At 54.8% G+C, this 22,745-nt stretch overlaps 1 protein-coding gene across 1 annotated transcript in view; it reads right to left on the bottom strand.

Moving 5' to 3' along the window:
- Window positions 1-10,877: 10,877 nt before the first annotated feature.
- The window catches only part of MAP2K3 (mitogen-activated protein kinase kinase 3), a 29,267-nt gene continuing 17,399 nt past the window's right edge, over window positions 10,878-22,745 (bottom strand). Inside the window, exons 5-12 of the mRNA XM_044249256.1 lie at window positions 22,610-22,729; window positions 21,209-21,325; window positions 19,933-19,984; window positions 18,398-18,525; window positions 17,819-17,896; window positions 13,431-13,570; window positions 12,654-12,699; window positions 10,878-12,018 (exon numbers count right to left, since the gene is read on the bottom strand). Coding sequence (XP_044105191.1) covers window positions 11,935-12,018; window positions 12,654-12,699; window positions 13,431-13,570; window positions 17,819-17,896; window positions 18,398-18,525; window positions 19,933-19,984; window positions 21,209-21,325; window positions 22,610-22,729 — 765 coding nt within the window. The 3' untranslated portion in view covers window positions 10,878-11,934. The remainder of the gene's footprint in view (window positions 12,019-12,653; window positions 12,700-13,430; window positions 13,571-17,818; window positions 17,897-18,397; window positions 18,526-19,932; window positions 19,985-21,208; window positions 21,326-22,609; window positions 22,730-22,745) is intronic.

The raw sequence follows: 22,745 nt of genomic DNA, 5'->3' as shown, positions 1-22,745 counted from the left end.
TGGGAGATCCGTCAGCCTGTGTGACATGGGGACCTCATTCAGATCCCGATTCAACCAGGTTTTGATGCATTTCACATGTCTAAGACGATTCTAAGTTTGAACAGAGACCGGACATGTGCTGATATTAACCAATGATTGTTGCAGGTGAGGTATGAAATAATGATATTAATACTATTATTTAGGGACTAATTGTTCATAAGGACACTCTGGAATATTTGGGGATGAAATTATATGATGTCTGGGATGAATGGGGTGACTACCCCTATAATTTGGGAGGTAAAAAGGTATGACGTTAGAGACAAGACCAGCGTACAATAAGCACTCTTGAAACTGGGTGTTCGGTACTCAGTTGCTCATTACTTGCTCTAATTTTATCTATGTTTGAACTTTTCATAATAAAAGGCTCTGTGTGGGGGCGCTTGGGTAGCTGTCGGTGAGGTGTCTGCCTTTGGCTCAGCTCATGATCCCAGGGTCCTGGGATCAGGCTCCCTGCTCAGCGGGGAGCCTGCTTCTCCCTCTCCTTCTGCTATTCCCCCTGCGTGTGCTCTCTCGCTCTCTCTCAAATAAATAAATAAAATCTTTTTAAAAAAATAGAAGGCTTATGTGTGTAAATTTTCATACCATAAAAAACTTTATATAGAAAAAAAGTCTGGAAAGATATACATCAAAATGCTAACTGTATACGGAAACTCACACAATGTTCTGTGTCAAGTATGTCTCAATAGAAATAAATTCTAAAAAATACAAATCATAAATTGTTCTGGCAGACAGGATTATAAGCAAGTTTTCTTTTTAAATTGTTCAATAGCTTCTGAAATGTGTACAATGAACACAGCACTTCAAAAATCCGGGAAAGGAAAATTAAACCAAAGCAGCACACCCTTCCCAGGGGGCGAAGCTTTCTCTCGGGCTCCGCAGGTGTGCGGGTAACTTGGCAGAACCGGGCCAGGAAGCCATTTGGCTGCACACACCGGGGCCCTTACAGGCAAATGTGCTTCTCCTTTGCCCCACTTCTCTTCTGGGAATCGTGCCCAGGGAAATCATCTAAACTCTGAACCGCCAACAAAGCTGCCGGCTCAAGGATGTCCACGCCGGCGTTAGTCTCTTGGAGCAGACTCTTGGAGTCAGAAGCCACGTCCAATGACAGGGGATTGTCTCAGGAAAGGACAGTACATCATGACGATGGAATGCTAGGAAGCCCTCAAAATGGTGATTATTGGTCTGAAAGCCTCGGACTGAATGCTGAGTGAACCAAGGATGCACGTGGGTAAGTCTGTCATGATTCTAGTTTTGCAAACATTCATGGAAAATGAATAGAACCCAGCGAACAGCCTCACCGAACAGCCCATCATATTTTTATTTTAAATGCCTTTGCTCCTGATAAGGGAGACTTGGTTTTCTCAGAGCTCCTCTGGAAACCCTCCAGAGGCCGACGGCTCCCTTAGACCCAACTTGTTCCAGTGCCCTGTGTCTCTCTCACTATCAGTCTAGCTTTGTCTCTTGCAACCATTCCCACTGCCTATCTGGTGAGACTTTCATGGACACCATTTCCTTTCCCTCCATCAGCAACCCCCCACCCCAGGCTCCCATGTGTGTCACAGCATAACTGAAAAGTGGAGAAGCTTGAGGGTTTCCTCACTACTGGCAGCTCCCTTCTGGCCACTTCTTGTCTCTTCCTCCGCAACTCCTGACCCTAGGAGGCCCTGGTGCACCGCACGTCTCCAGAAAACCTTACAGTATCCTACAGCCCACCACCCAGGGCCATGCCGCCTTCCCTGACAGGTCCCGTTCACACACCCACACAATCCTCAGCATATTTTCTTTAAGGCCATTCTCACTGAAAGATGAACGTTGTGCCAGCTTCAAAGTACTATTTGTGCCCTTATTTGTGGTGGGACTTGATAGATTTCCCCCAACTCTACTCCCCGTCCTTCTATAGTCATAGATCCCTGGGGGTCTAGGTAGGGCCCTGGTTGCCTGTACAAAAACTACATTTCCCAGCACCCCTTGCAACAACAGATGACCATGTGACTGAAATATGGCCAATGGGATGTGAATCAATGCTGTAGCATTTCCAGGTTATGCCCTTCCAGGGAAGGGATTTGCCACCTCTTCGTCTCTTCCCCATCCCTGCCACCGAGAATGTGGGCTTGGAGCAGTTACCATCCTGGGTCATAAGGACAAAGGCAGCAAACACCACTGGAAGAGCAGAGCAACAAGATGGAAGGAACCCAGGCCCTGACACCATGAAGCCGCCTCTGTGCCACAGTTCACTGTCCCTCGAGCTGTTATAGGAGAGGAAGATAATCAGCTGTCTGGTTTCAACCACCATCAGTTTGGTTTAGCTATCGTTGTTGTTAATAAGCAGCCAAACCTGGATCCTACCTGATACACTTGCTCTATTACGTGTCCCCAAGACAACCAGGCCGGCGAGCTCTCTTATGACAGCTTCTCCTGGAAACGGATTCCGAGACAAGGACTCGGCGGCAGGTGCTCCATGAAGGAAGTGCTCCGAGAAGCCAGTAAGGGAGTGAGGGAAACAGGAGCAAGCAGGAGAATCCCAGCAAGGGTGCATTTCTGTCCTGGCCAGAGCCTGATTCCGGGGAGCTCGGGAGTGCCCATTACATCTCTCAGCCTGCACTGCCTTCAGGGGCTGGGCTTTCCTGCTGCAGAAGATTGGCTGAGGTGACCCAGGGAGGAGAGCATCGACTCTCACGTACTTCCACTTCGCCGTATGGGGCGAAGAAGGCCCACGGGCCATTCTCTGAAACAGGCCGGAGATGTGAGTGGTCAGCCAGAGAGCCCAGAGCCCAGACCCCGCAGAGGGGATCAGGTATATGGTTCCCATAAGGAGGTCTGCAGGCTCTGGTCAGACGCCAACATTGTGCTCCACGCATGGGGAGGTGAAGCCTTCCAGAACCTCTGTGATTCCCACCCTGTTGACCTCTTCCCCCGGCCTCCTCATCCAGTGGCCCCAGCGGAGATGAACACCAACAACCCCAAAGACCCCTAGGACCCCTCGCCGGGAGTGCCGGCAGATGACAGGAGCCACATAATTCAGTTGCCCAGGAAACCATGCCAGCATTTTTCCCAGAGAAAGCAGCAGGTGCCAGCATGTGGGCCTCAGAATGTGGCAAATCCGAGAGGGGCAGCGACTTGCCCGAGGCTGCCCAGCTGAAGTGCAAGGACTGAGGTGGGTGGCTGAAGGGAGAAGCAATGCTACAGAAAAGCCCAAAGCTGTAAGAACCTGGAGAAGTAGACTCCAGGTTCTGTGGGGAGCCACGAGAGCTTCTGGGGGCAGGATGACCTCACAGCGGGTAAGGACAATGCCTGGAAGGACTTGGGGTTTCATTCACTGAGCACTTCTATGGACTAAAGCCCCAGCCTCTGTTAGCTTCTGTGTCCCTCAGTGTACTTCACGGGGGCACCCCCTCTCCTTAGGTCCACCCAGTAGCGGACATGGAGCAAGGAATTCTTTGGGAGCAAGGATTCCCAAGGAATCCTGGGAAATAGCCACAGGGAAATGAGACCCAAGCCAGAAGGAGCCACTACGGGGTGTGTTCTCACCACAGTGCCCCCAGGGGCTCCTGGATCTCTGTCCAGCTGGGGAGTCCCGGTACAGCACTGGCCCGTATCGTGCCCTGGGCAGAGCTGCGGAGCCAGGGACGGGGTGGGGCACAACAGCCATGGCTGCAGGCAGGTGATGGCCTCATCCCATGGAGATGCGAGGGGCTGCTCCTGGCCACGCTGCTGGGTCTCTGCGACCCAAGCTGCAGGATCTTCCCACTCTTTCCAGCTCTTTCTCCCTCTTAGTTCTGAAAATAGTGCTTGCCAATGTTTGGAGAACTATGTGCTTTCTTTATTCTTACAACTTGAAGAATTGAATGACACGGAGCTTTTCATTTAGATATTGGCATTATATTTACTGGGCTCCATTAACCCAGTCTGGGGGGAAGGGAGGTCCTCAAATGCCTGATAGGGGAAGAGCACCCAAGTGGCGGCCAGATCCCATCCTGAATGAGAGCTGGACCCTCCCAGGCCTTGGACCCCAGGCTACCTGGGCTGGGACCCCAAGCCTGCCTTTCACCCACCATGTGATCTTCAACAAATTGCCTAGCATCTTCTGTGCCTCGGTGTCATCCTCTGTAGAATGGGAAAGGCAACAGAACCCACTTCCAAGGGCTGTTGTAAAAATTCAATGCGGTAACCTGTGCACAGTGCATGGAACAGTGTGTGGCAGAGGGTAGGTGATCACTAACTGCCAGGTCAGCCTCTGCTTCAAGGGAGTGAAGTCTGGTGCCGTAAGCAGGCGTGGACATGGGCACAGCCACCCAGTGTGATTGGGTTTGGGTAGAGGGAAGCAAGGGGCCATAGGAACCGCAAGAAATGAGTGACAAATACAGGAAAACCACACAAAGGCAGAGCTGGAGGAAGTGGGTTTTGATGGATGAATAGGAGTTCACAGGCTGAAGAGGTAAGGTGTAGTGAGTATCTGCATCTGGGTGGGCTGGCTGTCCGGCATCCAAACCTCTTCTGAACAGGAGCAGCTCCTGCAGAGCATCCCAGGCCAGCAGTGTTCTGTGTCCCCCTGCAGAGTCTGAAAGGACCAGACTTTGGTTTGGTCATTAGACCACCCCTGCCTGGGACTTGGAAGCTTAATTTTGGACAAGGGTCACCGCAGAGTCCTGAACAGGCTGGCATGGAGGCCTGGGCCCCTGTATCTTCTCCCTTCCACTCAGTAAGCCCTAAGACTGAGTCAAGAATCCCCCCTTTACCTCAGGTGAACAATCACATTTCTGTTGCTTGCAACCAAGAATTCTGAAGGGAATTTCCAGCAGAAAGCCCAAAATGAGCAGGAAATGCAAGGGACGGCCTGTTCCAGTGATCCTGGCCCTTGCTCCCTAACCAAAAGGCCCAGCACTGAAGCCTGCCCCTCCTCCGCGCTTTCCTCTTCAGCACTCACAGAGATCATACAAAGAGGCAGGCTGCCTTTCTGCTCCATCGCACAACCAACACAGCCCTGAGAAGTGGTGATTTGCTGAAAGTTGTCCATAGACGGGAGGGACCAAGGAGGCTCTGACATCAGGTCAGACACCTGGCCAGGCTCTGCACTGCTGCACTCAGGAGGCCCCCAGAAGCCCAGAAGGGAGGTCTGTCCCCATCCACCGTCACAGCCTGTGAAATGTTCCAGACCTAGGACAGAGAATGAGACCAAGGCTTAAAATGCAACCCTAGCTCTGCCATCCTGGTGGGACTACGGGGAATGAAGTTTGGGTTTAAAGGCAACTATGAGAAGGAGAATGAATCTGGAGGCCAAGAAACACAGTGCCTGGTGTTCTGCATTCCGTGGCTGGACCTGGAACAGCACAAGAGGGGCGGTTAAGAGCAGGAACCAGAGGGACCAGAGGGACTGAGCACCCACTGTGCACCAGGCCTGTAATGGGCCTCCAGGGTCTCATGGAAACCATGTCAGCAAGAACAGTGGCCAGAGAAGGACACTGAGTCTCAGAGAGGTACTGTGACATGTTCAAGGCCACACAGCCTGGAGTGACAGAGTCCAGGGAAGGCTGTCTGACCCAAGAGTGGGGATAGAGGGTAGGTAAACCTTCAGGGAGGTCGGGGCATGGAGCAGGGCTTGGATATCAAAAGGCATTACATAGCAGAGATGATGACATCTCAGAAAGGTGTTACTATTGTTCTCAGTGTAAGTCTGACCGCATCTCTCCTCTGCTTAAAACCCTCCAGCGACTCCCAGTATGCTGTGAAAATGAAATCTGGAGTCTTTGACATGTCCTACAGGACCCCACAGGATCTGCCCCAACCCTTGATTCTCTTCAGTGACACCAAGTCCCCTCCCATCTCAGGACCTTTGCACAGGCTGCTCCTGGCATGCTCTTTCCACTCCTCACCTACTTCTTTCCTCCTCCTCCTCCTGCTGGTCCCCTTACATGGAGTCTTCTGAGGCTGTGGGTTCTCCCATGGCCAGGACCCATAAGGGTCCCACTCCCACCTGTCCCCTTTTCTGTCATAACACTGAGTGTGGTTTATAGTACTCTTAGCCATACATTTGGCAAAAGTTGGCTCTTGGGGGAGTAAAAGAGTGTTGATGGTACAATAATCTGTGACCCCACATGACAAAATCGTGTTCCTCAGTACCGTATCTCTTGTTTAGGAGAAAGTAAATTTAAATAATTTACCTCATGAATCAAAACTACTTAATTATAATTAAGTTTAATGAACATAAATGATGTAATTAATTAATTTATTGTGGTGTTTCTCCTCAGGGAGCAATAATGGAAAAGAAGTGGGAAATGCTGCTTTAAGCATCTGTGAGTTCTCTCCTTCCCGCTCTGGTGCCCTCGCGGAGCTCACTGAGGGCAGCCCCGGTCAGCCTCGGCTCCAGCTCTGGAAGGCTCCCTGGCATACAGTGGGCGCTCAGATAACACCTTCCGTGGCCAAGCCCCACAGTGAGCAATCCAGATAAGGCTCTGCAGTGGAGAGTATCCACTCGGTGTCCTTTGCCTGCTCCCCCCCCCGCCCTGGGCAATGGAGAGCCACGGAAAGGAAGGACTTCCTGGGCTGGTGCACCCCAAGCATCTTTCCACCCCAGTCTCGCGCAGCAAGGCTGGACCAGGACAAGAATAGAGCAGCCCACAGCTTCAGCGAGCCTGGAGGGGGTGGAGGCAGCTAAACCTGGCTTGGCAGGTGGCTCATTCCGGGTAGGGCAAAGCTTGGGCTGGGAGTGGGGGGCGGGGCAGGACGCCCGGGTTTTTGGGTTCACCCAGTTCTGCTTCACTGTCGGGGGGGGGGGTTCTGCGGGCAGGGCCAGACCCTCCCTGGGCCTTTGTAACCTCCAGGAGACCCCGAGTCCCCGGGCGTGAGGATGCACGAGCCACGATAAACATAGCACAGCGGATGTATATATAGACCCTCCCACCTGGTTTCCAAAAGGGTTCAAAATGGCTTTCACAAGAGGCAAAGAAATGAACACTTACAGCGTGCCAGGGTTTACACATGAGGCCCTCACGTCACAGGCCTCAGGGAGTAGAACCAGGACAAGGAGAACCTCTGATCCCTCTAGGAAGTCTAAAGGAGAATGAGCTCCCCGTCGGGGGAGGTGTCCAAGCAGAGGCCACAGACTCCGGGTGGGAGGGCTTGGTGGGGAAGGGATCAGTCCAGCCCAGGAGGGCCGGGCCAGATGCTAGGTCCCTGCCAGAAGAGGAAAGACAGCCGCCCTGCCACAGGCAGCCGTGGAGCAGACCCAAGATAAAGCCGGGGGCTGGGAGCCTTTTGCCAGCCACCCCCTCCCGGCCCTCCCCTGGGGCCAGAGTTACCCAAACAGGCTTCAGAACTGGAGCGGGGGAGTAAGCCTTAATCACGGTTCTCTCTCTGGAGGGCTGTGCTCAAGTCCGCAGCATCGCAGGGAGCCCTGCCCTCAGAGCCCCAGCCAGGCTGTGGATGGCTGCTGCGCAGGACACGCCAACAGAGCGCTGGGTGCCCAGCTTTGGTGCTGCTCACTGTGTGGCCTTGAGCTGTTTGCTCCCATTCTCGGAGGTGCACTGCCCCACACAGCGCATTGAAGGGTTACCTTGCTCCTGGAGAGTCCTCCCAGGACTGATGCCCCAAAATAAATAGAACCGCAGCACCTCCCCCAGCCGCCGCCCAAACCTTGGCACAGTTCTAACGGGGCTGGGCTCCCGGGGCCCCGCTGCTTGGTTCTAGGTTCAGCCTTGAAGTCATAGGGCACCTTCCCTGCACCTGTCACATCCTGTCAGTGCCAGAGCCCCCTCCGTTCCGGGCACCCATATGAAAGCTCCTGGTGCAGTGGGAAGAAAATATGCTAGGGTGAGGGATAGAGTCACGGGGAGCCTGGGAGGCCTCTGTCATGAGGCTGCATGTAAACAGAGACATCTGAGCCAGCCAGGAGGACATCTTGGGAGAGTGTTCTGGGCAGAGACAACAGCCAGTGCAAAGGCCCTGAGGTGGGTTTAGGCTCAGCGTGGTTGAGCACTGTGTGTCTGAAGCGCAGATAAGTGGGAGAGTGGTGAGATGGCCAGCCAGCTGGTGTGGGCGCCGTGGGCCATCAGGAGGCTTGGACGAGTGGAGGTGGGATCCACAGCGTAGTTCTGAGGAGACAAGGGACTGGGCTGATATTTAACAAGGGAGGCTTACCTTCCCTGGCCTTTCCCTGGCCTCCGGAGGGGAACTCGCCTCATCTTCCCTCTAAGGCTGCCTTCCCACTCCTGACCAGGCCTGAATGCTGCCTGATGAGGATGCTCTCACTACTGTCATTGCAACAGAAAGTCCACGTGCCTCTGCCATCCATCTATCAGTCCAGAGAGACTCCTTAGCCCCAGGGATAGGCACCCCACCCCCAACCAGACTGTGCTGCCTGGAGAGGAATGAAGACATCCAGCACTGGCAAAGGGCCTCTGACCTCTACCTCACAGCCCCGGGATAGGGAAGAGGAGACCCGGCTACTTCCAGTGAGGAGCAGCGGGAAGCCTTCACAGAGGTCATAGGTTATATGAACTGTCAACGGCCTGGGGCTTGAGCATGTCCTTTGTAAATGTCAAATTATCTGCACACTGGCATCCCCCACTTGAATGCCTGGACACCCTTTGTAAAATCTGAAGGGTTCTATAAATAGTAAAGGAACCTGTAAACAACCTCTGTTTGAACTATGTGCAGAGGAATCTGCCTGCAAACCCTAAAGTGCTTCCTAATGAGGCCACCACTTGGCAAACTGTAAACTACTTGGGAAACTACAAAGTGCTTTACAATTCAGTACAGGGCTCTGCAAACGTAAATTACTTTGCACACTGTGCTGTAAAGAGCCCGGAGCTTTGCAAAGTGCAAAGTCCTTTGTAAACTGTGTTGCTCTTTGTAAACTGGAGAGCGATCTGCCAGCTCTCGGGGTGGGGGTGGGGCGGGGGGCGGGGGCGGCTGTGCACCCATGAGGTTCTGTAGATGAGTCAGGCCTCTGCCCTGTCACTCTGCATCAGCCGGAGCTCCCAACTCGGCCTGTGCACACAAGGAGAGGACTGGCTGAGCACAGGCGGGCCTAGGGTGCAGAGACCGAGAACTGGGCGGAGAGGTTCGGAGCCCCAGGTGGGCCCCCAGCCGGCCCCGACCCACCCCGTAGTTCCGCTGGAGAACATCGAGTGCGGGTGAGGGGTGGGGAGCAGAGTGGGTGGGCAGGGAGCTCGGAGGCTGGGCGGGGCTCCGGGGACACGAGGTCAAAGTCGGGGCTCTGCCGCCTCCTGGTGGCGGCAGGAGGAACGACTGGGGCCGCGCCCCTGGGACTCGGGTTCTGTCCTGTGCGCGCACACATACATACACAAGCGCGCACGCGCCTGCGAGCCGATCCGCGCACGCGCATACGTCCACGCGCGCACCTACACACAAGGCTTCGGAATTCATTCACGCCCTCATCCTTCCCTTCGTGTATTCATTCATTCGCGTTTTCATTCAATGAACGTTGACTGAATGCTTGCTAGATGTCAGCATGGGGACACAACAGTGGCAGATCTACCCAGATAACGCTGATAAAGATGAGGTAGCCCGGCTGGACAAGATGGGGAGGGTTCTCTGAGGCAGGGACACCGCAGACCCACAAGGCGGTGGATGTGCAGGTGGACACAGCCGACCTGGAACATAGCTACAGGAAGATGGGGAGGGGCACACCAGGCAGAGGCCACAGTCCGGCAGAGGCCAGAGGTGAGAAGCTGCCTTCATGAGGGAAGGAGGGAGGGGCACAAAGTGCCTCGAAATGATTCAGTGCTGTGCTGGGGAAGGGTTCATAAGCAGAAGCCTGAGGACCAACTTGGGGTAAAAACCAGACTTCACTTCTGGCTGAACTGAGACTGAGAGGAGTGTGCACAGAGATGGACCCCACAAAGGGATCAGTGTCTCCTTCAGGGAACATGGCCCAATTTCCCATGGAGGACTAGGGAGGCCCTGCTCTCAGGCCTCAAGATGTAGTAGGCTGACTCTCCCCGGTTTGATCCTCCTGGCCTGTGACTGGCAGGATGAGCATGTGACCCCTTCCTAGCTAGGAGAGTCAGCCCCGAGACTTCTGCAGCCCTAAGCTGGTGGGAGCCACTGGCTGCTGACTTGGTCCCTATGAGGGAAGTGTGAAACCAGAGAGAGGACACCAAGGTAAGCTGGACACAAGTTCTTCAGGATATTAGCCAGACCCCTGGATCGAACCATGCCTGAAGCCAGTACTTACATGGGCAAAAATAAATTCCCTTCTGCTTCCATCTGTTGGAGGAGGGTGTCAGCCCTAGCCCAGGCCTCACAGATCACAGGATCATAGAGCCACTCTGGACCCTGGCAAGGAACCTTCCTTGAGCTCCCCCACGACTCTCCTCAGAGCTCTTTCAGGGGACCCAGGCCTCAGTTTCTCCACCTTCCAAGGTGTGTGGCTTTGAGCAAATTACTTCAGCTTTCTGGCCTGTTTTCTCATCTATAAAGTGGGGATGACAACATAACCGGAGACAATTACCTAACAGCCTGGATGAGGTGGCTGTGGCGAGGCTGGGGGCCAGTGCTTGGCACGTGTTCATCCCTCTGTGCACCGGGCAGTGCCGTCTTCACCGGCGCTGTGCAGGCAGTCCTCCAGTGGGCTGGGCCTGTGTCTGCCGCTCTGCCCAGGGACCAGCACCGGGCCTGCAGCCTCCGCTGCGAGCTGCAGTGCCCTCACGTGTGTGAGGGTCTGTTCAAGGCAGGGCCTGAGGGGTTCAGCAGCAGTTCCCCCAACCCCCACCTCCCCTGATCATGCTGCTCTGGCCTTGGCCCAGGGGGAAGAGCACGTCCTACACGACCTTCACCAAGGAGTGGGGCTCGCCGCTCTGACACACAGTCTCACACAATCTTTGTCCCACTTTTCTTTTTTTTTTTTTTAAATTAAAACAACAATCAGGTAACTGCCCCAACCCATCAGGGATAAGACCCTGGGCACAGTCCTTTCTTCAAAAAAATATATTTTCTTTTTTCCTTTTTTTTTTTTTTTTTTTTTAAAACAACACCAAAAGCAAATCCACAGCCCCTGTTGAGCCGGTCCCCAAGGAGAGTGAGCTGGACAGCTCCCCTAGCACCTCTCTGAGCAGAGACCTTGGGCCCATCCCCCTAGACCCCAGACTGAACAGAGAGGGGGTCTCCACCTGCTGGTCCCTAGGGGATGGGAGAAAAGTGATCGGCTCCACACCATGCAAGAAAAAAAAAGAGCCAAACCCACAAAGCAAAAGAAAAAAAAAAAACATCAAGAGGATAAATTAAAAAAAAAAAAGTGAAACAACCCCCCCTCCCAAGGCAGTGGCCAGGGGCTGGGTTGAGCCCATGTGCCCTTAGAGGCCCCATTTGCCAGTGCTGGGCTAAAGGCTCACATGGCTCTGTTGTCTCACTCGAGGGGGTGCAGGAGGATTCACGTGGCTCATCCCCTGACCGTGTCCCCCGATACCGCTGCCAGGACAGAGGTGTGGCCACCCTAGGCCAAAGTGTGCAAAGTCCATTCAGTCAAGAGATTAAAAAAATATATACAACTTGGGTGGCATCCAGGGCTGGGCCCAGGCAGTTTCCTGTACCCAGGCACTGGCTGCCCTCTGTGCAAGGGGCAGTAGGGTCTCGCGGAAGCCATCCAGGCCCGTCCAAGTCCAGGATCTTAGGGGCTGGAGACTTGGGGTCCGTGGAGCAGCAGGGGCAGAGGCACTGGTGGGGCCCACACGGGCCTGGCTGAAGGCCCCGGTGGTCTGGTTCTTTGGCACTTGGGGCCAACGGCTTGTTGCCAAGTCTGGCAAGAGCAACCCCCTTGAGTCTTTCCCCAAACACCCAAGGCTGTGGTGGCACAAGTTCATGGGTGTGGGCAAGCAGTGCCCCAGCGGAGGGGGTGTGGGGCACTGGAGGGCCAACGGGAATCCATGGCCCCGCCCCCTACGAGTCCTCCCCGAGGATCTCCTTCACAAAGGCAGCAATGTCCGTCTTCTTGGTTTTGTGCAATGTGAAGAATGGGTGCTCCTGGCGGGACAAGAGAAGCCAGTCACCATGAGTAAGAGCTCGGAGGCCAGGCAGCGATGCCCCTGCCTCCCCAAAGCATCCCTGGCTCCTGTGTGCTTCACCTGCCCGGGGCCCGTCTCTCTGCCTGGTGATCTCCTATGCCTCCTTCTAGAACCTCCCTCTCCAGGAAGCCCTCTTAGCTAAGACACAGCGGGTTGGCTTTCTCCCCCTGCCCTCCTTCTTGCAGCCACCCTCTGGCCACATTGAACTCCCTCCACCCCACCCCTACCAGGCGTAGGGCCAAGTGGAATGCCCTTCCCATCAGTACCGAAGTCCTTATTCATCCTTCCAAGCCCACTTCAAATATCACCTCCTCTGTGAGGCCTTCTCCAATAGCTTCGGAGGAAATGGCTTTCCTCCCCCTACCATCTCCCACCCCAGCCCTCAGCACCAGCAGTCAGAGCACTGCTGGAGCCCCTCCAAGGGGCCTGGTGTGGAGGCTGGGGAGGGAGCGGGGGTATGTCTGAGCACACCCTGAGGCACAACTGAGTAGCCGACTGATTCAGGACAGAGGCAAGCCAGAGGCGCTGAGGGCTCTGTGCACAGGGAGGCCCTCCCCGCAGAGCCCCACCACGTGGCCGACGCCCCGCACTCACCATCAGTTCCAAGTAGCTCATGCGCTCCACAGGGTTCTTCCTCAAGCTAGGAGAGAACAGGGCAGGCTGAAGCCAGACTGGCACGGAGGAGGGAGGTCCAGGCCAGCCAAGCCAGGGTGGGCTCACCCCTAAGTGGGCAGTGAGGACACACATGTCCTCCTGGGGCCCTGAGAGGAAGGGCTGGGACTGTTCTGGGGGGCTCCTAAGGATGGAGTGGGATCTGGGGGTACACATTACAGAGACTTAGAGCAAGTTGCTTTGCCTCTTGGGATATTTGTTTTCTTATCTCCAGAGTGATCCAGAGAATTCTCAACGATCCGATACCAAACAACAGTGAAACACAGTCGTTAACAACCACAGACATGGTGTCCTTCATCAGGAGGGAAACTCCTCATCCCGGCTCCAGGGACCAGGGACACCCAGGTGTGAAGGGCAAGGTGACCAGTGACCTCTGCCTGCCAAGCTCATTTGTCTGCAGTCTTTCTTATTTTCCCATAAAAGAAATAAAGGATACAAATTTTCCTCTGAGTATCTCTTTGCCCACAATACAAAGATGTGTCCTTATGTTCTTTCACTTCTGAATACCTTGTGGTCTTTCAGATCTCTTTCAAAATCCAAAGACCATCATTTGCCAGCTCTTCCTGTGCTCTCTTTCTGCCCTGCATATTTTGATGCTATGTCATGTGGGCATTTATTTGCTCAAGGAGAAAGGGACCAGGCACGGGGCAACAAAGCTGGAGTCAGGCCAGGGCAGGGCTTGGGAGGCTGCAGACTCACCACTGTGCAGTGAAGTCCACAAACTCGGGAGAGAAACGGTCAGCTGGGAGCTGGGGAGATGGCTCTTCCACCACCTGCTTCAGCTGCTGGAAAGGAGTCCCCCAGGATTCGTACGGAAAGCGCAGGATGGCCATCTCGATCTGCGGGGAGGCAGGAACGCGGGTCAGAGGCGCACACACCTGGCCCCTGGAGGCAGGCCATGTGGAGAACCTGGGGAACCTGGCCTGGCCTGCCGCTCGAAGCTGGGCCACAGGAGGGTTGAGGGGTGGATGCATGACATCAGAACAAAGATCAAAGCTGGGGGAACAGCGGTAGTCGGTTCCTCTGACCCAGTCGGCACAGACTACGGCTCACGAAGCAAATCAAGCCCAGGGTGGTGACTGGTGGGACTGTCATGGGGCTTTGAAACCACCTAAATTCAGAAGGCTTTACGTAAAAACCCAAGTTCCAGCTCATCTAGAAGAATCAGAGGCGCTGCAGCCCTGGGACACCTTCCCACAAGGCAGCAGTCAGCGAAGGCACGTGGGGTAGGCACTGGCCTCCCCGCTCGCCACAGGCCACCCCCGGACAGTCTCCACGGGGTCTTAAGGACCTGCTGCCCTTCATTTGGGCAGTTGTTGCTATGAGAGAGCAGGCAAATGAGAAATGAAATTATCCTCCCAAGCCGGTCTCTCCCCAAAGCTGTAGATGGAGAGGACTGCGCTGACCAGCTCTGGCCACAGCCCCTGGGGCCCATCAGCAACTGAAGTGTGCGGCTGCTCCCACCCCACCCACACAGCATCGTCCTGCAGGACCCCTCTGCAAGGCCTCCTCCTCCGGGAAGACTTCCCCCTCCCTGCTGACCTCCTGAACACATAGCCACCACCGAGGCCTTGTCAGTCCTACTGAACCCGGAGCTCCCTGCAGGTGACACAGAAGCCACCTGGCCTCTGTCCCCGCGCCAGGCCCCTCGCCACATGCCTCGCCTGCAGTTGGCGGGAAGTCATTTGTGGAAAAGACCAGCTATCTTGAGACAAACTCTGGGTTCTGATTTTGACTGCCGAATTTAAAAAAAAAAAAAAATCAGGTCAGCCCAGGCCCCCGCCTGGAATAGCACAGAGACTTCTTACTGACAGGCCATAATCACCATAATGAACACAAGAGACCTCAGCTCAAACAAATGCTTCGTGTTGGCAACTGCCGCCTGAACAGCTCACTAATTATTGTGCTAAGAAAGGGCCTTCCCATTAGGCTAAAGGCCCCTTTCCAGCCAAGACATAAACACACCCCACAGATGGAGGGTCTGCAAACCACAGCGGGCAGGGTTGTGAGCTGGTAAGACTTTCACAGGACTAATTCTGGGTGCTTTTTCCTAGAATGTTCACCGATTCCAAGTAGCAGAAGTGAGGGTCCTGTGTGGTTTTCCACGGAAGGATCCAGTGGTCTGCCAGAGTTACAATTAGAAAAACAAAACCGTCCAGACTCTTCACCTCCTAACCCTTCCCCATCCCCCCGCCCCCGTAATTTTTTCTAGAGTTCAAAATATGCAAAACAAAACAAAACAGCCTCTGGGCACAAAATGCGTGTGTGGTGTGATTTGTAACAGAGTATTAAGAGGCAGTCAAAACAGCACCGGGGACTGGCCTGCTGCAGGGCGGCTGACCCTAACCGTGACCATGACCACAAGGGCCACGCTCCGTGATACCCCATTCACTGTTCACCTGCTCAGCACTTGCTCAACACCTGCTAAGGCCAAGAGCCTTCCCAATCTCATCCCACGTCTGTAGGTTCCGTGGCTGTGCCCACGTGCCCGCAGATGGCTACCCAGGGTGGGCTCCAAGGCCTGGAGGGAAACCCCCCACGGAGCAGGCCTGGCACCCAGGGTTTTGCTAGTCCCTCCCCCGGGGTCACCCAGAGACTTTGAAAGGAAAGAGAAATCCGGAAATCAGTGAAACAGCCCCCATTAGACACTGGCTGGGGAGATGGGGGCAGATGGTGTGGGGTCTCTCAAGGGGATGCCCACGGGGGGTCCTCACAACTCCGGGAAACATGAGTGATGTCGTGCTAAGGGAAAAAAGCAAAATAAAAACCAGAGAAAACATCTAGAAGGAAATGCACAATGTTGGCAGTGGACAGCAGGGAGAAGGGGCTATGTCTCCTTGATGATTTTTTTTACTTTCGTCTTTTTTCTTTTTTTGGTCTTTGTTTCATTTCGTTTTGTTTTTTACTTTGTCTTTTTTTACCTCTCGTCTTTTTAAATTTTTCATCTTGTTTTTGTTTTTACTATTTTTAGATGGTGTTTCTATGACTTTCATAACTTCTGGGGACAAACCTAACCTCTACTGGGGCAGCCGGGCTCCTAAGCTACCAGTGCAGCTTCTCCCATTTGTGCAAGCTAGTCCCCCCTCCAGACATGGACTCTACTTCCCCTTGACCCTGGCCTGGCCTGGGATGCTCTGAGCAACAGAATGAGGCAAAAGCGACAGGGTGCCCATCCTGGGACAGGCAGGACAGAGTCTCTCTCTCAAGGAAGCCGGCCATCGCAGGGGACATCAGCTACCTTGGAACCCAGCAAGCAAATGGCCGAGGCAGTCACGTAGTGGCCCTACGTCTGCTAAGCCTTCCCGGACCTTCCAGCCCAGCCCTGGCCCCAGCCAGAGCCAGACGGCAGGGAAGCACTGCCCAGCTAGTCCAGCCCACACTGCAGAAGCCTGGGAAACAAGGAACTGTCGCCTGTTTCTGGCACTAGGTTCTGAAGCACTTAGTGACACAGCTCCTGCTACCTGAAATACACACTTAGCACACCCTGCCTGACTTCCACCAACACCTGAGACTGTCACTGGGATGTGGTGGGTCCCCAGTCATGACAGACGGATGGATGGGAGGAAGGGATGGAGGGGTGCAGGGGTGTATATGTGTCAAGCGGTCATTGAGTGGGGGGTCTCTAACATCCAACCAGCCCTGTGTCATCTGGAAATCCAGCCAGAATTTGCTGATTTTTTAACTGAGGAGTTGGGAGACTCTTATCTGCAGGTAGACCGTGCACCTCTAGCCTTCGAACATTCCTCTCTGCTTCAAAAAAAAAGCCATTTACTTGAAAAAGGATTGAGTCCACAGTACTCAATGGAAAAATGGAAGGTATCTCCCAATTCTGTGTCTCTGACAATATGATTTTGCTTTGGGTCCCTTCCCAGTCAGTGTGTACAGACACTGCTTACAGGGTGACAGTCACACAATGAGGAGGGCAGTGAGGATAATGAAACCCATTATCAGTAAGATCCAAAACATCTACGTTGACCCAAAACTGCCCCGCACCCCTTCTCTGACCTCCTCTTGAATCTGACCCTCCAGGCTCACTCCAGACAGCATCCCCCACTCAGGGCCTTTGCCCCCACAGTCCTGCAGGGCCCTCCCCTACTGCTTCGGAACCTTGTGCTGCTCTCCTGCCACCCCTGAGTCTCTCTCCCTCCACACCCCTTCCCACTAGGTGTTATACTGGTTTGGTTTTGGATTACTGATTGTGCCCCGCCCCCAACACCTGGAGACCCAACGGGCCTGGGACAGGGAGGGTGATGACCACGGAAACAACCACGCTGTGGACACTTCCCATTAGCGCCAATGGTTGGGATGGGGATGGAGGCCGATGACCCCCCCCCGCAAGCTCAGTGCACACTGGGGCCATTTTGACAGCAACGTTTTCCCATGTACCCGGGTTGGGGAGCTCGCATTCTGGTCTCCACATGGGTACCAAAATAGGCTTTCTATATTGGTATCTAAATAAACCTTGACCCAGACCTGAGCCAAGCCCTGACTCAGGCAGAAACAGGCATTCACTGGGCGGTTCTAGAAAGAACAAGAGGCACAATGGCCCAGCCCTCCTCCTGGACCTCAGATGTAGCCATCCCAGCTGAGCTAAGGGCTGGAGACCCGCCCTCACTCCTCCTACCCCCACAGCCCCAGGACTGACAACCCACCCACCCCATCCCACCACACTCAAGGAAATGCACCAGGACCTCACAAGCAATAAACTTCTTGCTGTGAGAAAACACAATTTTCTTAAGAATTTTGCTTTTTAAATCATTTGTGTACCAGGAGCTCACTTAATTTGGAATTGGCTGTGATTTCTCAACAAGTGCCACAAGCTCTGGGGAAGGTCTGATAGGTTACAAGCTGTCGCAAACTTTCATGAAGGACACCGCTCCCCGCTGGAAAGGGCTAACATCACTGCAGATGTTCCCCTAGATATATGATAATTTTTGATGGCATGGTCTCTTCTCAGATTGTGAAGCCAACCCTTTTTTCCAGGCCTAAACTATTGGATGGGCCCATCAAAAGCTCCCGGAGGGCCATGGCACCCCCAGCCCCCCTCCCCAGACCAGCAAAGGTGGGGCCCAGCTGCAAGCAGTTACCATGGTGATGCCGAGGCTCCAGACATCGGACTTGACATTGTAGCCCTTCTGGTTCAGCTCCGGATTGATTCTCTCAGGCTGTAAGGGACCAGTGAGGCCTGAACACCCACCTCATGGTGAGGGGCCGGAATAGGGGACACCCAAGGCTCCCTCAGCTAGATCCTCCCTCCACAACCCCAACCAGAAGGGTCAGTGCTAATCCTTCTCTCCCACCCCACACAGACCACGGGAGAAAACTGAGGCCAATGAGGGCTAGAGTCTTATGGCAAAGGCCCAAATCTTATGCCTCACAGCCACCCCTGCCCCGGGAAGGGGGGGGACCCTCAGGCCTGTGGGACAGGGCTGGGAACTACACAAATCCTACAGGTCACGGAAACTTTTATCATCTAAAAGGGCATCTGGGACACCGCTAATACCAGGGGTAAAGTGGGGCTGCTGGCCAGGCTGGGTTACAGATCACCCCTGCTGTGGAAGGAAATGCAGGGCCTCAGGACAGCCCTGTCCCCAACAGACAGAGGACAGGACCCAACCCTGATCTTGCAGGCACCTCCTTCCTGAACCTCTAGGGGGAGCACTCACAGCCATGTAGGGTTTGCAGCCGGCGTCCAGCGTCTTGGCCACAGAATCCACCAAGTAGCCACTAATCCCAAAGTCACACATCTTCACGTGACCCTCCTTGTTGATGAGGACATTGGACGGCTTCACATCTGCCAGGAATAGAACACTCCTTTTTCATCTTCTGGGGTTGTGGGGCACTACCAGAGGCCAACAGGCTCCTCTAACACCCCCACCACCCACGGGGCAGATGATACAAGGGCCCAGGGAGTGGATGAGGGACGAGGCTCCAAGAGGTGCTATTCCAGCCCAAGGCCACAAAGATGGGAGCAGCACAGCCAGAACATGCCCTGGCCACTAGTCACAAGGGGGGAAGAAAGGGAGTTTCTACCAGGACCTCATTTTTGCACCCACCATCAGCACTTGGGACACAATGTCCAGAGGGGGCACCTGGCCTGTTTCCTGGCAGAACCTCTAGCTCCGGGGCGCTCCCATGCTGGGGCTCTGGCGGGGGATGGTGCCACTGACCAATGGAGAACCCAGAAGCCAGCCAGCATCCACGCTGAGAGGATGGGAGGTTCGGCCAGGAGGCACAGGGTAGAAGCATAAACACAGGACAGGGGTCCATGCTGAGTAGGATACAGGCCACACAGCAGGGAATCTTCCAGCAAAAGCACATGCAGCACACATGCAACCTCCATGCTTTCCTATAGCGACGTGCAGAAGCACAGAAATGCACAGGAAAAGGACCAGCAGGTTCCACACTGAGCTGCCAACAGTGGTTGGGGGTGGGGGGAACAGGGGCTGGGGGAACCGCTGAGGAGTCGAAGCGGCCTTGGTCTAATGAGCTTTGAGAGAAGCGGGACATCCGGGTAAGTGAACTACTCAGAATGAAAAAGAAGGAACTACGACCTACACGACCCCGCTGAGCCTCACAAACATTAGGCTGAGTGCCAGAGGCTGGAGAAAGGCCAGGCGAATCCGTTTACATGAAGTTCAAGAACAAGTAAAACCCATGTACTGTGGGGGAAAACCAGATGAGAGGCAAAGGGGGGATATAGGGGCAGTGACTGACCAAGAAAGGCCCAGAGAACTTTCTGGGGTAGAAGGTGCAAACATCCTGCATCTTGAAAAGGGCCAGGTTATGTGGATGTAAATTCTGAACAGACTCATCAGGTGTTAATTACAGATCTGTGCATTTCACGATATGTCAACGCTATGTCGAAACAAATCCCGTCAGTGTTCCCAGGACCGAAGTCCAATTCTTGCTCCAAGCACCAGTAAACCTAAGGGCCTAGAGGAGTGGACAGGGGGCGTGCAGCTGGGCCCAGTGTGGTGGGACCGGAAGACAATGGGTTGGAGAAGTGACAGGGCCTGGACTGGGAAGCAGGCTCAATCGGGATCCCAAAGGGGACCTCGCTACCTATCACCTCAGGCAGCTCATCTGGAGAAAGGGGAGAGGTCCCCGCTCCTTGCAGGACTGGGCAAGCCCGTGCCTCTGAACAGCCCGCAGGCGCCCACCCCACCCCACCCCCGGTGGGGCCGCGGCAGAGACTGACCTCTGTGGATCACGGACAGCTTGCTGTGCAGATGCTCCAGCGCCCTCACGATCTGGGGGCAGGAGAAGGAAAGACAAGGCTGCTGTTACTCCCGGTTCTGTCAACCACGACACAGCAGTAAGACCCCCTACTCATGTCCACCTGTCTCCCTCTGCCACAAATGCACCCCAGCCCTCCCCCGCCCACTGTCCCAGGCTCTTGCCTGCATCCCAGCTTTGACCCTAGTGTCGTGGCCATCCCGGTGCAGGCATACCCGGCCTCCTGCTTTTCTCCCTCCCACCCAAGTGGGCCAGGGTCTCAGGCCCCAGCCTTCACCAGGAAAATGATGTACCCAAGATCTTGCAGAGTCCCAGGCTTGTAACCCCCCCAAGGGGCTGTCACTACCCCTAGCAGGCTCTTGGGCAAACCCCAGCCCTTCCGCAGCATCCCTGGTTCCTCTCCATCAGCAGAGCCAGAGGCCCGTGTGCTTGAGCCATTCCCCTCCAGAACACACAGTGGGGAACCCTTGACGATTACCCCAAAGACCCTAACTCAATACTCTGGCACAGTGTGTTTTCAGTGCTCCCACGTGCAGTGAGGACTGAGAGGCACCACTATAACTGATCCCGTTTCCTTTTTCCCTTTGGCTGCCAGACGCTCAAGCCCCCATGGCTACTTTCCTCCAGACATATCTGACCTCAAGCGGTGGATGCTAAGCTTCCCCCCAGTTAAGCTTGTACCTCTATGAGCTGTCTTAGGGCATTTCTGGCATAAGGAAGTTTTAGGTACTAAGTCTTTTTTTTAAAAATGGTGTAGAAATCTCTGGAGTGGGTACACAAAAACTAGAAGCCCAGGCATCTGGGTGGCTCAGTTGGTTGAGCGAGTGCCTTCAACTCAAGTCATGATCCTAGAGTCCCGGGATCGAGTCCCGCATCCGGCTCCCTACTCAGCATGGGGTCTGCTTCTCCCTCAACCTTCTCCCTCTCATGCTTGCGCGCACGCTTTCTCTCGCTCTCTCAAATAAATAAAATCTAAAAAAAAAAGAACAACTAGAAACCTAAGATCTGCCAAATCTGTGTGGTTCTGGGAGCCCCAGGCTCTAGGGTTTCCTCAGCAAGAAGGCTCTGGGAGAACTGGGTCCCTGGAGGGCAGTCGCCCAGGTTCAGGGCCCCACTGGGGACCCAGCTCTGTCCAAGCTCTCACCATGAGGCTGGGCTTTGTGCCTGCTTGCACAGGGCTGGGGCCCCTGGCTATGGACCTGAATCCCCCAACCCCTCCCAAGACCAAGGTCACTTACAGACACAGCAATTTCCCCCAGAATGTCCTCTGGAATGGTCATGTTCTTTTCGAGCACCTTCCGGTAGAACTTGTCCAGGGATGTGTCCATGAGCTCCATGCAGATCCACACATCTCCCTGTAGAAGGACAGCTGGAGGTGAGCCCGGGTTAGCGCAGGTGGTGCCGGTATCTGGACAGCCTGCGCTAGGGCCATGTCAGCACGGGCCTGACCCTCTGGCGCTCCTCAGGCATCCCCACAGACACACCTGCCTGCTCCCAGCTCTTCCTATTCTGCAATATTTCAACTTCCGCTTCTCCGCCTTCCCTGCTTGTCTACCCTAGTGGGTGGTACGCCAGCCAGCCTTACAAGCCTTTAGTCTCCTCCCTCTGATTCTGAAGACCATGGTAGTTTCCAGAAAGAAGTAACTAAAACACACACCCAAATGTGTCCCTCCACATGGGGGCTCTCAGGCCAGCCACAGCTCAGCTCCATGCCCCAGCCCTGCAGACCAACCTGACCTCAGCCGCTACGGCCCCCAAAACGCACGGGTCATCCTAGCTCTAGCCTTGAAGGATGCTTCCCTTCTTCTTCTGCAAAGCCCAGCCTCCCCCACTGCCAGCTCCGCCACAAACACTCATCCTTCAGGACAGTCTTCTATGAAGGCTGGGTACAGCATCTCCGTGGGGTACCTGTAGGCACAGGTGCCTCCCTGCCGACTCTGACCCAGCATGCAGCAAGGCACAGGTTTGTGTCTTTCCCCCCCGCAGCAAGGGGACCGGCAGCCTGCCCCTGGAACATAGCAGGTGCTTAGCACATGAGCCAAAGGTGAGGAGGCACGGACCCGGCACACTTGGGGACCTGGTAGATGCTCAGGGAGCATCTAGCAGAAGGCCATCCTTCAGCTGCAGCAAGCCGCACTCCCTGGCATCACCCTCAATTGTTCTCTCATCCCACAACCAGTGCTGCCCACAGACCAAGAACCGGACCCTCTCACGCCTCCTTGGCTGCCCCTGCTCAGAACCCCACCATGCCAGCCTGGACGCCAGGGAATCAAGCAGGTGACCCCCAAGACCGACTGAGTGCCAGGCTGTGGGTCACATTACTGTATTTTCATGTGACCTTGTAGATACAATCACTGGCCTCATTTCATAGACAAGGAAACTGAGGGAGGAAGCAGGGTCACCAGGCAGCGTGGGTCCTGGGAAAAAGCTCTCAAGAACCCTGCACGTATGGTCTCACTCCCTGGCACACAGCGGCGCTTGGCATACGTCTCCTGGGGTCCCCGAGTGAGCAAAAGCAGACAGTGGGGCAGCCAGACTGAGGGGGGCAGGTGTGCAGAGGAAAGGTGGGGTGGGGCAGCCTGTGCTCCTCCCTGAAGCCCAGCCCCCACCTCCCTCCCACCCATGCACCAGGGCCGCACCTCTCTGAAGAGGGCCCCATAGAAGGTGACGGTGTAGAAGCAGTCGACTGTCCGCATGTTGATGTCCAAGTCCATGAGCAGACGCTTCTGCTCCTGTGAGTTCACGGTGGCCCGGATCCGCTGCAGGACAGAGGGC

The sequence above is a fragment of the Neovison vison genome, chromosome 5 (genome assembly GCF_020171115.1).
Source record: "Neovison vison isolate M4711 chromosome 5, ASM_NN_V1, whole genome shotgun sequence".
Taxonomy (NCBI): domain Eukaryota; kingdom Metazoa; phylum Chordata; class Mammalia; order Carnivora; family Mustelidae; genus Neogale; species Neogale vison.
This window is presented reverse-complemented; position numbering and strand designations above follow the sequence as displayed.